Source organism: Schistocerca nitens, chromosome 5 (genome assembly GCF_023898315.1).
Source record: "Schistocerca nitens isolate TAMUIC-IGC-003100 chromosome 5, iqSchNite1.1, whole genome shotgun sequence".
Taxonomy (NCBI): Eukaryota; Metazoa; Arthropoda; class Insecta; order Orthoptera; family Acrididae; genus Schistocerca; species Schistocerca nitens.
Genome location: NC_064618.1, coordinates 515,512,448 through 515,529,335, shown reverse-complemented (window position 1 = coordinate 515,529,335; position 16,888 = coordinate 515,512,448). Strand labels below are relative to the sequence as shown.

General features: G+C 40.2%; 1 protein-coding gene across 1 annotated transcript in view; it reads left to right on the top strand.

Annotated features, from left to right (window-relative positions):
- Nucleotides 1–772: 772 nt before the first annotated feature.
- Nucleotides 773–16,888, top strand: part of LOC126260053 (facilitated trehalose transporter Tret1-like) — a 61,719-nt gene continuing 45,603 nt past the window's right edge. The window contains exon 1 of the mRNA XM_049957242.1: nt 773–854. Within this exon, the coding sequence (XP_049813199.1) occupies nt 791–854 (64 nt within the window). The 5' untranslated portion in view covers nt 773–790. The remainder of the gene's footprint in view (nt 855–16,888) is intronic.

Below are 16,888 nucleotides of genomic sequence, written 5' to 3'. Positions count from 1 at the left end.
ATGTGGTGAACACATAAATATAAGCAATTACTTACCATAAATAGTCGTATAAAGAAGAGCTACAAAGAATACTGCACGCCGCTTCCAAGAACAGTGCTAACAATGAAGAAGTTAAGAATACGAGGCAACAATTCGCGCAGAAGACCTGCACTGCCATCTAGCGGCATTTTAGGCAACAATTAGCTGGTTGGCAGAGAGACTACTGGCCCCTGAGTGGTGAAGGGAGAAAATATGATGTGGTTAGCCACAGTGGCCACTGCCCATTGAAACCGTCTACGTATGTGGTTAGTTACAGTTTTGCCTGCCCTTCAAAGAGTTGCTGGCGACCATGTAGAACTTCAAAACTACTGTTTCTGTTAGTGCGGTAATTTTTACTAGTTGTATAGTGAAATTTGTTTGTTTTGTAATTTGGTCGCATCCGATTAGTTGTTTACGATTCCATTAGCGTTTCGAGTGTGACGGTTAAATTTGTGAATCCGGTTGTCCATATACTGTGCTCTCGGTTAATGAGCCCATTCATGTACATCACGACTATGCCGAAATATTCTGTTAAATCGGTTAACCACAACCACAACTCTCCTTACGTCTACCTATCTATAAAATTAGTCAGGGATATGCACAGTGCAGCGAAACAGAGTGACGTAGCATATAGCACGAGGATGTGAAAAGGCGCTCTTGATGTCGTTAGATTAAGAGATAATTGTGAAACACGCGCAGATGCTCGAAGATAAAAGCCGCGCGATGGGCTCCTATCGTCCTATTCGCACTGATTTCTGACTCCTGCTGTCACATGAGTTCTGTGGTCGCCATGCTGCCGTCACGGGTACCACTCCAGCTGCCAGCAGCGATGGCAGGTAAGCATTAACAACCAAACACTTGTTTTTAATAGGTACCGTGCGCGTGTATATTGTCACAACAAGTCCCTGTATTCGCAGCGATGGTCTCCATCTCATTAGGAGAACTCTTGAAGTAACGGTGCCGGTAATTCTGAACTACCTGCGATCAACAAAGCAGTTCCAGGAGATCTTTATTAGGAGCCAGAAGTGATTACATAGGTATAATGTAGAAAGGCGCAGCAAAATAGGTCACAACTAATATAGTCATATTTTGGAGAGGGACGTGACAATGTTGAGAAATCTGTGTTAGTGGGAAAGGCATAACTGACAGCTTGGAACCTGTGATTGTTTCTCCATTGCACCACTTCATCGTTAACATATATGTGTAGTTCGGAAGGAAGAGTTTCTCCTTTACCAATGACTTTCTTAGGAAGGTAGCGTTTCGTACAACTGCTAACGTTTTTACGGTTGGGTTGTCACTGGCGGGAACAATTGTCAATCCGTTCGGCTGCCAGACATTGGCCCAACAGTTTCAACAGAAATGTGTGATATAATAATAACTAGAGACTGATAAGGAATCCAATCCTTGGTGTCATTTTTTCTGTAACAGGTTTTAGGAACAGTCTGGGGTTTAATTATGACCCCAATTTATTTCATAAGCGATGTATATTAAACGAATCTCCTGCCAGTTGAGCGGATACAATAACAAACACAGTTATAGATGGCTTCCGACATTCACCATCAACCAACCACCGAACATCAGCATCTTGGTCCCGATGTGAGCTTGTATATTATGCACAGAGTGTGTAGTACGTGTAGTGTGTGCAGTAACTCATGTTGAGAAACTAGCGTTTTACTTACGAAATAATTGCCTGGAAGAACGTGTATCGGAAACTTGGGCTACTTTCGGAGAGGTTTTGATGTGTCGGCAGCTGGGCCAACACCTTGTAGATCGAAGTGGCTTAATGCACGCTAAACTAACGCAGACGGGAGCGAAGTACTGGAACAGGATACGCAATTAATGCTATGAAGAAAAGTACGTAGCTGGAATAATATACTTAACTTTAATATTTGGTGTTGTGGTACATTGCACAAAGGAGACTTTAATTACAATCACTGTAAGTCTAATGGCGCCTTGCTAGGTCGTAGATATGGACTAAGCTGAAGGCTATTCGATCTGTCTCTCGGCAAATGAGAGGAAGGCTTCGTATGTCTAGTCGCAAGCAATGTCGTCCGTACAACTGGGACGAGGTCTAGTCCGTGTCTTGTGACCTGCCATGTGGTGGCGCTAGGTTTGCGATCACACAGTGGTGACACGCGGGTCCGACATGTACTAAGGACCGCGGCCGATTTAAGTTACCACCTAGCAAGTGTGGTGTCTAGCGGTGACACCACAGGTTTTAGTATTTTCCTGGACTTATGAAGAGTTTTAGCGTATTAAAGGCTAATTTTAGGTTAGTTTGGTAGAATTGACCTTGTTATGTAAACATTCCCTGCCAAGTGATCCCCCTCAGATTTCGTCCAAATTATACCCCACGAGTTGGGGTAAAATTGAGACAACTCGTTTTTCAGGCTAAAACCAATAAAGGTAAAGAACTGTCCAAATGTTAGAATACCACGTTTTATTTGGGCCAGTATTGGTTCCACCACAATGATATAAAAGTAATACTAACATAAAAATTCTGAAGAAATAATAGATTAAACACATTACAGAACTTGAAGAATCAATGAGTAACTGTGAACAGATACAAAATTATGAAAAATGCAAATCACAAAAAATGAAAAAGGCATCTGGCAGAATTTCGTCTAGCGTATACAGTCCCCCTTTACGCCTCACCGTTTGATACTTCTGAGCTGCCTCATTTCTCTTCTGCACGAGTAGATCCATGAATGTGTCACCGATGACTGCATTGAGGTTTGTTTTGCGGGACATCGAGAATGACGGAAATCTTTCCAGCACAATTGCGTCATTCAAGGTATAGATGCCAATTTTCTGCTACTGTCAAGTTCTCTCCTCTTGAGATCTCGGATTCCCACAGCTTCTTGAGAAAGGTGAGGAGTTTGGTTTTGGGCACAGAGCTGCATCTGCAACCCACTGCCATCTGTTTGAAGTACTCAAGGATCTTCCGACGCTGTACTTTCAAAGGTCGAAGGTACACATCAAGCGTTGCAGAAGGTGGGCTGCATTAGGTGGCACTGCAATGAATTTTATGTTGTACTCTTTACACAACCGGAACATTTCAACATGGATATGTAAGCTCTGGTAACTGGATAAACCAATTCTCAAACCACTCACTGTCAAACCATCTGCTCTTGGTTCTGTTGTACCTAGCCCCAGGTGGTCCGCTTTCCGTTCATGTGACCCAAAAATTTAAAAAATGGTTGAAATGGCTCTGAGCACTATGGGACTTAACATCTGAGGTCATCATTCCCCTAGAACTTAGAACTACTTAAACCTAACTAACCTAAGGACATCACACACATCCATGCCCGAGGCAGGATTCGAACCTGATACCGTAGCGGTCGCGCGGTACCAGACTGTAGCGCCTAGAACCTCTCGGCCACTCCGGCCGGCTACGAAATATATGTGTGATCTATGGAACAAGTATTAAACTAATCTTCCCATTAAAAATCTTCGCTCTTAGTTAGCCCCAATAGACATGAGAAAGGTTATAAAGGAGACACTGGCTTCACAGAACTCAAATGAAAGGTTTATTGTCTCTCGTACAAACCACGTTACACACTCCTGACGTTTCCATGCACATGTACTGACAGTCACCCTTATTTCGGCTTGTTTTTACTATTGTGAGGTAACCATTACTTCTAGCAATCTTTGCTGACAACTCGCTTCTAATATTGATGAATCCTCAATCCCGTGCACGAACACAGCAACATTTTACGGACTTATCGAACTTTTCATGGTTAGTGGGTATGTATCGTCCAACCAACTCTAACATCCAGGCACATCTCTCCATTACTCACTGCTTTCCGCGCCGCCCACAGCGATTGGCACCGACGCACTTTTATCGATCATTTGGACTGCCTTGCTGGCAGTGCTGCTGCGCCAGGCTGCTAGGTGTAAGCTACAGATACCAATACTCAAAAAGTAACGATATCTGTAACCTTACATCCTCCAAATTAAATATTTTCAAAATTAATTTTGAAAAAAGAAAGAAGAATAATCTCCCTGTGGTGACGGAATGGAAGAAAACTTCTCCTCCCCAAAATTGGAAGAATTCACTGCACTTGTAACTTCAGGATAAATAGCGTTGAAAACACTAACAAGAAAACACCACTCATACTATGAGCCACACCTCCTACCTTTTGAAGATCATTTTACAATTATACATGAAATGAATCTGTGGAACAACACAAAAGTTTCAAAAAAATTGAAAATATAGTCCTTTTGACATAAATCAAATCAGTGTTAGACGTCCGATATATGTATATGGTAACTCAACTAGCAAATAAGGTAAAATTACTCATATATGTGATTATTATTTACAAATACGAGCGAAAGGCTTACGTACACATAGGAACTAAATGAATTAAAAATAAATTTTCAGAACTTTAAAATAATTCTGCCCCTTTATAGTTATTGCTGCATATTATTTAAATGAGAAACATATAGCCACACAAAAATTTAAATTTGGCGAAAATCTGATTTAGCTTGGTATGGCATTTATTTTTATTTTATTTTATCTATTTATTTTCAATAAATTCAATATCATTAGTTTTTATTGTAGTCAGTCGCATTAAACACCGAACCTGATAAATACATATATACATTTGTGGTTTCCCATGTCACCATACTTTTTTTTTTTTTTTTGCCAGGCATAGGGGTTTTATTGACTAGTAGGGGTCTCGTATACACCTCCACACGATATCACATACGCCGACGTTGCGCCGACCTCATGCTTACGTCTAAGTCTAATGGTAGTGGCTACGAAGCTACCATCTGCATGTCGCTCTGCTGCCAGGGGCATTGACCGCAGTGTCCCCTCCCCTCTCTGCCTATCACCATCTCCGATCTCTAGTGACGCTCGCCGAACCACGGCCGTTGGGTAGCCAGGGGCTCTCTCTGCTAGCCACCGTCAAGGTTCTTACGCTCCTGCTGCCCCCTGGAGACAACTCTGGCACTAGCTGTACTTGTGCCCTTCGAAGCAACACCAAAGACTTTCGAACTCGCCGCTGCTGCGCCGACGCCGCCTTTGCTGTCTGCGACTATGGGTATCTAGATGTGACTCGGAGTACTACAGCCTCTGACCTCTCCAAGCGCCTCTGAGTCCCACCGAATAGTCCGCTCCGCTGCCTCTCATAATTCAGTTGCAACGCATCGCTGCCGTCATAGTATTTGCGATGCTCCTGCTCCAAGTAGGTACTAATTGTACTGGACTGCTGACTGTTGATGACGGTGAGTGTCTACTAACAAATGAGAAGCGCTACGCCATGCGTCAACATACACTTATTTCCTAGCCGTCACAAGCTAAACAGCGTGTCATGCTGTAATATGTGTCCTTCAAATGCTAGGCCACAATTTTAACTAATCTATCACAGTGCTATTAGATACATTTTATTATCCTAATGGCACTGGCTATTCGTGTCAAACTTAATCTACTTAGATTTTACACACTCAGTAATACATGTACAAATTACCTCAATCATTCCTCAAAGTATCACAATTTCCTTGTGTTTTTCGATTTCTTTTTTTTTTTTTTTTTTTTTTTTCCTTACTACCTCACATCTTTAGTTGTCAGATATAGTGTCGTTGTCATAATATCGTTTCTTCACTTGTTCACTTCTATGGAAGGCCTCACTGTGATATTCTTCCAATTCCAATGTGCTAGAATTTGTTAAGGTGACCACTTTATAAGGACCCTTGTATACATGAGGAAATTTCGGTATTTCATGACCATCTTTCTTAGACTGTTAGTTCATATTAACACTAGATCCCGTACTCGATACATGATCAGATGCACCATTTTATCATACTGTTTCATCTTTCCTTCAGCTTTGTTGAAGAGGGTCTGTTCTACTTTTTCCAATATTTCGTCCCATGTTACGTTTTCACGTGACGTGTTCTTCAGTACTTCTCTTATCAAACTATCTGGCGGAGCATGTTCAGTAGAGGTGGGGTGCATTAATCTTCAAAGATACTCGTCCACTGCGTCTGCTTGCTATTATGGTTACGACAGTAGGCTCTACATAGCCTACTAATTTCTTTCAAAACTCTTTCTGTTGAGTTCGAGGATTCTCTGTACCTGGATATAAATACAGGTTTTATATTGTGTTGTTTCAGAGCGTTTATCTATATTTTACTGGTAAATTGACTCTCACTGTCATTCACTGTCTTCTTTAGCACACAAACATTTTTAAACTAATCTTTCACCACCTCTTCAGGCTTGTTGCGTCCCGTTGCTTTCCTAGGCGGATATAACTTTACACAGCGGGAAATTAATTGTTACTAACAAATAACTTATCCCCCATACCGACTTCGGCAAAGGGCCTAGCAAATCATGGCCATGGTTTCTCAGATTTCTTTAGATAAATCTGCATACATGTAACCATTGCGCTGCACCATTGCTGTTTTTGTTTTCAGTTAAATATCACACGTCCGTAAAGTCCTGCTCACTCGTCTGGACATATTGAAGAACCAACAATCTATTTTTAACTTATCGACAATGAGAGCGAAATGTCCGCAGCTTAGGTGTGTGTATTTAACAAGTTCGTCAGTTCTTTCCTCCGGGATGCATACTCTTCAATCTTCCTTATCTTCCCTTGATGTGTGGTATAATACTGAATCCTATATCAAGAAGATTTTCTTCATATGGTCTTCCCCAGCGATATTGCATTTTCCTTTAATTAACTTCGATTTGGGGTCTCCATTTTGCTGTCTTATAACATCCCGTAGCCATGATTTTATAACTTTTTCGCGTGACACTCCATTTATTAAGCACAGACACTCTTCTGAGCCCACCTCAGGTACCTATTCGTCCAATTCTAGTGGCAATCTTGAAAGTGTATCCGGAACTACCTTTTCGCTTCCTCTGATATATTGCACCACAAAATTTAATTCTTGCTACGCTAATGTCCATCTGGCTAATCCTCCATGTCTCAATTAACTTTTCAGAAAAATGATTGGGCTTTGTGGTCCATCACTACGGTTGCTTTTCGGCTGGCCAGATGGTATATAAATGTTTCATATACGAATACTATGGCTAACTAACGCCTCTTTTTCCGTTACAGAGTACGTGGCTGTTTAACATCCCATTGCAGAAACCAATGGTCTTTATTACCTCCTCTTCATTTCTTCCTTCCTTCTGACACGACTTGATTCCCACGTCATCAGCCAATGTTTCATATGATAGACAGAATACATTGCAAAGGTCTGGATGAGCCAATATTTGAGCATTCCATAGCCCATGTTTCATTTTATGGAATTCTTCGGAACACACGTCGGAACACAACGAGACTTTATTATTTTTCAGCAGCTAGTGCAGTACTGCACTGTCCAATATCTAGTTACCTAGAAACAGTCTATAAAATCCACACTGTCAGAGGAAACTCTTCAATTGGTTGCTATTCCTTGGTAAGGGAAATTCCTTATTTTCTTTCGTTTTGTCCAGTTTAGACCTTATCCCATTATGTTCAATCACATGTCGTAAACATTGTATTTCTTTTCTTCTGAATTCTGCTTTCTGAAAATGTAGTCGAGTTCCTGCTGCTGCACACATGCCAAATACTCCCCTTAACGTTTGTAAATGTTTATTCCAGTCTCTGCTGGCAATTAGCAAATAGTTAACATACACAATTACTTTCTTCAGTACTGCTTAACACAGTACCCTGTCCAATGTCCGTATAAAACCCCGAAACAGATATTTTGAACCCGAAAGGAAACTCTCGGTATTACTAACCAAATCCTTCATATAAAAAGGTTGTGAACTGCCTTGATTGAGCCTTCAGCAACACTTGACGATAACCTGAGGTCAGATCAAAGCTTGTTAAGATTTTTTCCCTTTAAACCTCCAAAGTACCTCTTCCATATTTACGGACAGGTCTCTTTCAGTTTCAAATACCTGTTCGCTTGTTTCACATCTAAAACCAAGTGAACTTTCCCGTTCCTTTTAACGACCATCATGAGAAGGCTGTTAAATTGACTCCTGGCTCATTCGATCAGGTACTCCGGACAGAAACATCCCTTGGAGGTCCTTATCGACGTCTTCTTCCCTTGTTTGAAGTACTTTAAATGGAGGCACAAAATATGGTTTGTGCGGTTTCATTTTGATCCGATAAGGCGGTCTTTTAAGACCCCTGTTCTTTAACTGAATACCTGTTTATGCTTTCCTATCATCTTCAACAATTTTTCTGCTTTTCTGGGTCCCAACGTCGCAATGCCATTAAATTTCGAACACACTTCATCCGGATTTAGTTCATGTTCTTCTGATTCCCACAGATCCTTGAATCTTAAAACTAACTTGGTGTTTCTGCATTCTCTGTTAATAATGCGTTGTAAACGTTGTTGGCAACTGCGCACAGCTGACTCCCACAGTCAATCAGCGTTCCTATTTTTCTTCCATAAACTTCGGTTTTCATAATCAGTTCTATTACTGCTTTATCATCGCCAATTATCTCGTCTTCCATCAAATCTTCTTGGCCCTTTATTAATCGGTCTTTTGTTATTACGACAATTTTGTCAGTCTCAATCACATTGCAACGCTGCGGTCCCGCTTCGTCCGTTGAAGGTCGGGCTGCACCTGAAACTACAGCCTGTTTTCCGTTTGATTACCTGTCAAAAGTTCTAATCCGCTCGCTCTCTCACATGTATCACATTATCCCCATGTGCGTTACTCTTATTTTCCTCCCGTCTACGGTATCTTCCGTCCCCATAGCCTCTGTATGCGTAGCCGCCTTGTCCTGTGTAGCGCTGCATCCAATCATTTCGTTGTTCCGTTTCGCACCTTCCTTCTGTCTGTCACCCGGCGTTGTCGAAATTCTCTCTAAATGCTTACCCTCGTCTTTCTTCTCTCTCCAGCTGGGCGTATACCGACGTTGTTTTATCGAAGGAATCAATGGGGGTACCTACTAAGTGGCTACGAGAGTTTCTCGGTAGTCTTTGCACAATCCGTCTTACAACTGCTCTTTCGTCGTACGGACTATTTAAGTACGAGTTCGTTACATATTCTTATTCTAAAAATTCGGCACATGTCCCGTCCGATCTCATGCTGCAGTTGCAAATGGATATTAGTATAACATCGTGTTTGCTTGGCGACCAATATTCATCCATAACTATTTTCTCAAATTCTCGATGTGACATTCGTTTCTTTTCTAGCCTCGTACCACATTTATAGGCTCCGTCCTCCATCTGACTGATCGCATACGTGATTTCCGTATCGTCCAACTTGTCGGTAACAGGACGGGACAATTTCTAATGAAAGTTATGGGGTGTTGTTCTCCCCATGGATAAAATATACTGAATTTACAACTGATAATGTACTCAACCTGTGGGTCACTTTTACTAATCATAGTTCTTTGTTGAGCAAAAGCTCCTAATTCCTGCTTCAATTTACTTTTCGCTGTCAGATCGACCCACTGGTCCACAGTTTGTTGCAACCCTTGCACAGCTGGGCTTACTGGTTCCACCGTTCTCTCAACTTCGTGAAATGTTTTGGGTGCGTTGTCATTCTGCGGTATCATTTACGAGAACTGAAACCGCTACCATACCATCCGGTACCATTTACGAGGACTGAAACAACTACCATACTATCCGTTATCACAGTTTTATTTATGCGAATTTTGCCGATATTGGACTTTTGAAAATTCACCTGCCGTGTTACTCATTCATCGCCGACTGTTCCTGTTTCACCTTTCGTATTTGTTCGTTTGTGTCCTTTTCACATTTCACTATTACGGTGTTAATTGTTTGTTAATATGTTTCCTGCTTTTTCCTCTAGTTTTTAAAAAATCTCCCTCCGATGCCACCGTTGCCACTGACGACTGTAGTTCTTTAAAATTTTCCTTCATGAAATGCATTATTTGTTTGCTAAAATCTTCCTCATCTGCTCTTCTCAACTGGTGTCTCTGGCACTGCATTAAAACCTCCTTCTTTTCTAACTATAATTTCCTTCTCTACCGTGTTTCCCTTCAATGATGTTTTCTGACTTTTTGCTCTTTTTATCTGCCGCGCTCCCATGTTTCCCGTGCTGTCCTCTTCCACTCTCTTTCCTCCCACTATCTTCGTAGAATTTCCTAAGGGACATGCCACTAGTACCACGGACGCATTGTTCGTTTGAACTTCAGTTTCAGTTAATGGTTGATTTGAAATACTTCACCCTTCATAAATTCCACTATCCGCGTCTACTTTTCACATTCGAGCTTTGTGTATGGGAGTGCACGTTCCAAATTTTCTCAATATTCACCTCAAAAACGTTAAAAAAAAAGAATCACTTTCTTGTAACACTGAAAATAGCATCTTCTCACAAGCAGTTTTCTTCACACAGTTTCCTACTTCAGAGCTACTGCCGACCGCTTTGCACTGCGGTTAGTTGCTCTCCTAACTTTCGAGAGACTGTTAGTGGCCTAGACATTTGCATTACTTACTTTCTATTCTCCGGCCACCGGCTGCTGCTTACTGTTGCTCTTCCTGTTCCCACTGTCGGCTGCGTGTAGCGCCGTGGCATTTGGTTTTTGTATCCCAGTTCTTCGGCATTTCTTCCGCCTATCGCTATATTTGTTGAACGTACTTTCCTCCGAAGATAGCTACTAGTTCGAAAAGTCCTTTCATGAGTCAAACCGTAAGGTGGCTACTCGCTTATTCGTATCGATCACGGTCAAGTTTCTCACTAAAATCACATGTGTTGATATAACAACGATAGCACCAGTGTTTGTGTTGCAAAGACTAGAGTAGGCCTCTTAATGCTAAGTAATATCCACCAGAATACCGAAAATGGGACCGTGTGCCTATCGGTACATGCCCTATGAAAGTCAACACACCTGCCATAAAAGTTTTTCACACTGACTTAGTTCTAATAGATACGGGAAGGATTCGAAAGGAGACACTGACTTCATAGAACTGAAAGGTTTACTGTCTCTCGTAAAAGCCACGATTCACGTTGCTAACGTTTCTAGCACATGTACCGACCTTCAGCCTTATTTCGGCTTGTTTTTACTATTGTGCGGTAACCACTGGTTCTACCGGTCTTTGCTAACGACTCGCTTATACTATTGATGAGTTCTCAGTCCCGTGCAGAAACACTGCAACATTTAACGGATTTATCGATCTTCTCACGGTACGCTGGTATGTATCGTCCAACCAAGTCTGACATCCACCCACATCCCCTCACTACTCACTGCTTTCTGCGCCCCCCGTAACGACTGGCGCCAAACAGAGCTTAACGATCGCTGTGGCTTCACATGGCGACCGTGCTGCTGCGCTAGGCCACTGGATGTAAGGTACAGATAACGATACCCAAAAAGCAACTGTATCTCTTACTGGGAGGTGAATAAATGAAGATTGTAGTATAACATGAAATACGTGGTTATGTTTTGTCCTTATTACTGGATCCAGTCAACTACATGAAAAGAATTCCATTGGCATTATATTAGAATATTCAGGCCAAATGAAAAAAACTGTTAAAGAATGTCCAAAGCTTTTGCACGTATAAACACCACAAAACCACAATGTACAGTATGGTATTAGACGTACCACTGTAATATCAAAAGTGTTACCAGAACTTAAGTGAGCCACTCAGTAAATCATCAATAATTGTAAGCGTAATTCAAACAGCAATTTCTGGAAAGATAATGTTAGAGACATATGTGATGTTATGGAACTTTTTAAGAAATACGTTGGCCACTGTTAAGGTTCCTGACATTTACTTACTAGTTACAGTTGTGTGAACTATGAACAAGGTTAATACAACAAGCTGGTCATCAAAAACCGCTTTGGAGTAAACAAATGGAAAAAGATTCCAATTATGGGATATGAATTTTGCTGTTTTGCTAACACACTGCTTTCTCTTTTTAACTAAACATGTTTCAGCACCCATCACTAGCGGATTTTTCATTATTGAAAACTGTAAAAAGTGAGAATGTTTTAGGTTATAAGAGATTTTAAAAAGTGAGGCTATAGAAAGTTTTTGTTCCTTTTGTTTCTTAAAGTGATTTTACATTCTATGCTTTTGCAGGAGTCACTGTATGTTGTTCTGCACTGATAGCGTGTCATCTGCAAATCAAAGGATGTAAATGTAAATTTCATTAGCGAGTTAACACATCCCTTGATTTAAAAAAAAAAAAAATGTGATTTTGTGTGTTAAAATGTTTTGTGTACATATTTGCTACTACTCGCGCTTTGTTATGACTAATCCTTCTTCTTTTATGTTTTAAGGACACTGCACACACATATTAATGTGCTTCGTGTAATTTCTTTCTTTATAACCGCCTTTTTTACTTCTGAAAACGCGGTGAGCACCATGTCGTTGTGTTTCTTAACCCCGTCGGTATTCATTTGTTCCCGAGAGAGTTTGGTGCCGAACTTGCCCACAGGTGTGTGTGTGTGTGTGTGTGTGTGTGTGTGTGTGTGTGCGCGCGCGTGTGTGTGTGTGTGTGTGTAAGCTCCTTTAGCCGTTTGTGTTACCTTTTCTGTAAAGTTCCTTTAATGTGTTAAATAATGTGCGTTTACAATGTGTAGTGTTTTCATTTAGAAATTCTTTGCTTTCTGTTGTTGCCTTCTGTATGTGGAAGTTCTCTTTTATTGTCAGTTTGTGGTATAGACTGTTACTGGAAGTCAGTATTTTCAAATCTGTTGCTACTGTATGTGGGTGGTGGTTGTGGGCTATTAGATAACCAGTAAATGTGCTTTAGGTGCTGTTACTTTTGAGGGCTCTGAGGTGCTCTGAGTATCTTGTTGTAAAGTTCCTGCATGTTTCTTCTATGTGTACTGATTGACAAGTGTTGCATGTGAGTTCATATATTCCGAATCTGTTGAATTTATCTGTGGGTGTCTCCCATGTTCTGAGTTATGTCTGTTGTGTTGTCTGTCCTGTATCCTATTTGAAGTCCCTGTTTCTTCAATATCTTGCCTATTCTGCGGACAACTTTTGTTATTGTAGGTGAGTATGTTCAATTTATTTGTGTGTGTGTGTGTGTGTGTGTTGTACTGTTGTGTCTTGTATTTGGTCATTGTTTGTATTTGGGTTGATCTGTGTTGTGTAAGGTGTTGTGTGTGTGTTGTGCTTTCGTTCCGGTTCTGTTTACAAATTTGTTGGTTTAATTTCTGTATCATGTGGGGCTTCTAACCATTTTCCTCTGCTATCTGTTTTATTGGGTTTGGCTCCTGTGTGTGATTCTGTTTGCTTATGCAAAAGATTTTGATACTCTAAAAACACGTTTTTTAAAATCAAGGGATGTGTTAACTCGTATATGACATTTAAATTTACATCGTTTGATTTGCAGATAAAATGGTATCAGTGCAGGACACCATACAGTTGGTCCTGCAAAACCATATATTGTAAAATCATGGTAAGAAACAAAACGAACAAAAACTTTCATCAGCCTCACTTTTTTAAAACAGTTATAACCTAAAACATTCTCACATTTTACAGTTTTCGATAAACAAAAACCCACTTATGATGGCACAGAGATGCTGAAACAAGTCTGGCTAAAAAGAAAAGCAGTGAATTTGCAAATATGCGGAACCTATATTCTATAATTCAACTGCAGATGCGGAAAGGAAGCACAAGAGCTGCAGATGCAGAGATGAAAATATTCCAGGTTATAATATCAGTGCTGGTAAACCAATCGTTCACCTATTGGGTTACAAATACAACAAGTTTCAGGAGATTTCAAAATTACTAGGCAACTGCAGCAGTACAGACTGGTTAGTAAACTAACATACGGTGCCTTCCCAGATGAGGATCAGTCTCACTTCTGGCACTGATAACAAGAATTGAAGAAATGCATATGGGGCAGTGATTTGAAAACTGTGGCAATAAACAGTGTATGACAGCAGCATGACAAAATGGACCACAACATTTTGAAGGCTCATGAAATTTGTATTGCAAGCCAAATGAAACTGTCGATATTTGGAAATGAAACTGTGCTTTTGAAGCATGGTTAACCAGGATGGGCCATGTTGAACATCAACCACTGAAAAGTAAGGAAGATCATAGTTATATTGGAAGCGACTTCTACCCATACGACGCTGCACATATCAACCCCATATCGATAAGTGAGGCAGTGGTACAGGCATAAACACTGCATATTACCTACAGAATATGAAGAACAGAAGCTGACAGTGGAAAACAGAGTACATTATAGCAGCAGCTGACACTTAAGAAATATGAGATGTTTATATTAAAATGTGTTAGCTGAAGACTTCTCAGAATGAGTGATAAAAATGTTGAAGGCAATATGGATGAGAATAGAGATCAGGGATTAAGACATAAAGAAGAGCAGGAACGAATAGACTTCATAGTTAAAAGTGGGATTTGTGATAGCATTGTAGTAACATCAGAAGTATCTACCTTTTACGATGCAGTACATGTTAGCAAGGTTATTCATGAAATTCCAGTGTAAAAACCTACTGAATAGTGTTGCAGTCGGGCAAAGGGAAGGTGTGGAGGTAATAGACGAAATTCAAAATGAAGAGGAATCAAACAGTGGCTGTTACGTAAAGGAGGAATTAGGTGATACTGATGTAAATGGATTGCGCATAAAAATTGGCCCACCGTTCATGCAAATGACCTTAAATATTAAAGAAAATAATCGGATATTAGAGAAAAAACGTAGTGACATGAAGAAGGAGTTTAAAAGTGACATTGGTAATCTGAGGTTTGAAATGAAAGAAACTTATCAGAGACTGTAAAAAATAGTGGTGTCATTAGAACTGATCTCAGCAGAACAGATTCAAAATTGGATTTGAAACTTTAGCCTGCCACACTAACAACGGCATTAAAAAGAAATTTAAAGTGATGTTAGTAATTTAAATTCAAATATGGATGGAAAGTTGGTTTGCTGGTTGACTTTGGGGAGGTGACCAGACAATGAGATCATGAGACCCATCGGATTATGGAAAGTTGGGGAAGGAAAGCCATGCCCTATCAAAGGAACCATCCTCACATTTGCCTAAAGCGATTTAGGGAAATCACAATAAACTTAAATCAAGATGGCCAGACACAGACTTGGACCATCATCCTCCCTAATGCCAGTCTAGTGTGTTAAACATTGCGCCACCTCGCTTGGTAATGTTGGGAAAATATTGTAGTAAGTGGGTGGAAGCAGATGCTGATCCTAGTCACGTAAAAATTGAAGGTTAAATGAAAATATGTATGGAAAATAACAATAAACATGCAATGTAATATTGAAAAGAACGTGTTTAGAGTCAACCAGCGGAACTGAAACAGGAGAAAAGAAGTGGGAGGAAGACATTTGTTAATTAGTGAAGATAGAGTCAGTAAGCTAAATGAAATTGTGAAAAAGTATGAAGTCTAAAATGAATGCTTAATTTACTGAATTTTAAGACATGGTTAGTAGAGCTGAAAGTGTAAACCCTAAAGTATACACTGTGTGTAATGAAGCTGCATTATTTAATGACAAAAAGTGCAACAATTCTGACATAATAGTAACATTCATCCTCTTGATTTTATTATCGAATTTAATAACCAGTCTGTGTAATGGGACTGAGAAAGATAAATGTTTGTACATGACTTTTTTGAAAGCGTATAATTACGGACATAATAGTTTGGACAAGAAGAGAATAGAAGCTTTCGAAATGTGGTGCTGCAGAAGAATGCTGAAGATTAGATGGGTAGATCACATAACAAATGATGAAGTATTGGATAGAATTGGGGAGAAGAGGAGTATGTGGCATAACTTGACAAAAAGAAGGGATCGGTTGGTAGGACATGTTCTGAGACATCGAGGGATCACCAATTTAGTGTTGCAGGGCAGCGTGGAGGGTAAAAATCGTAGAGGGGACCAAGAGATGAATACACTAAGCAGATTCAGAAGGATGTAGGCTGCAGTAGGTACTGGGAGATGAAGAAGCTTGCACAGGATAGGGTAGCATGGAGAGCTGCATCAAACCAGTCTTGAGGACCACAACAACAACAACAACAACATAATTACGGATGGCAACAGAAGCTACAGATTCCTGTAATTGTTGGGAAGAATTTGGTAAATTATTTTTGGAGAAAAACTGGCCCTGAGATGAACAGTAAAAGATTCTAAGTGAAATTTGTGGTCTTAAGAGACGATTCCAGAGGAGAGACTATCAAGGGGTCCTGTCTTTGCTGGATTAACTAAGTTGGGCGGAGTCAGATTGTGAATCAGTAACAATGGGATTAGAGCATATGTTTCCTCACGGAATAAGGGAATGGTCTTTTGTAGCCCCCAGTAATAATGTTAATGATTTTGTAGATTATTTCTGGAAGGTAGAAAGAGTCAAATGAACAGGAGGTGTGAGGACTAATGAGGTGAGGTATTCACTAAGGAGAGACTTGCAAGTGAGTACAGTGAGTACGAAATGGTCTGGAAGAAATAGTGGGGGACTCAGAACAAGTTGGGTAGTAAATGGCACTAGTAGACGAATCTCTAATAATACAAATACAAATAAGAGCAGTATGGGGAGTAGTAATTATAGTAATTACGAGGGAGACTAAAGGTTGCTCCAATTGGGGTTTGCAAATAGGCAAAATCTACAAAAGAGCCATCAGTAAACCACATTAATCCAGAATTATGTGTAATAGAAGCAGTAAGGGAATGTAAAAAGGAAGAACAACCTAACCAATGTGATAGCAAAGAAAAATATTTCTGTGATGAAAGTCAACCTGATTTATGCAAAATTACGAACAAACTGACGAAACAGAGGTGTTAGCTAGCGTTTAGGATGCTATGACCCCATGAAAAAGTGTAAATAACTAGACAAAATTTAACAATGGAAGTGCCTTGCTTCTGGTTATATAAAGAAAATAAATAACAGCTAATTAAACAGGAAGTGGGTGACAGTAGTAGCGTCACAATTATTACTGGTATTAATGGGAAGGAGGGGAAATTTA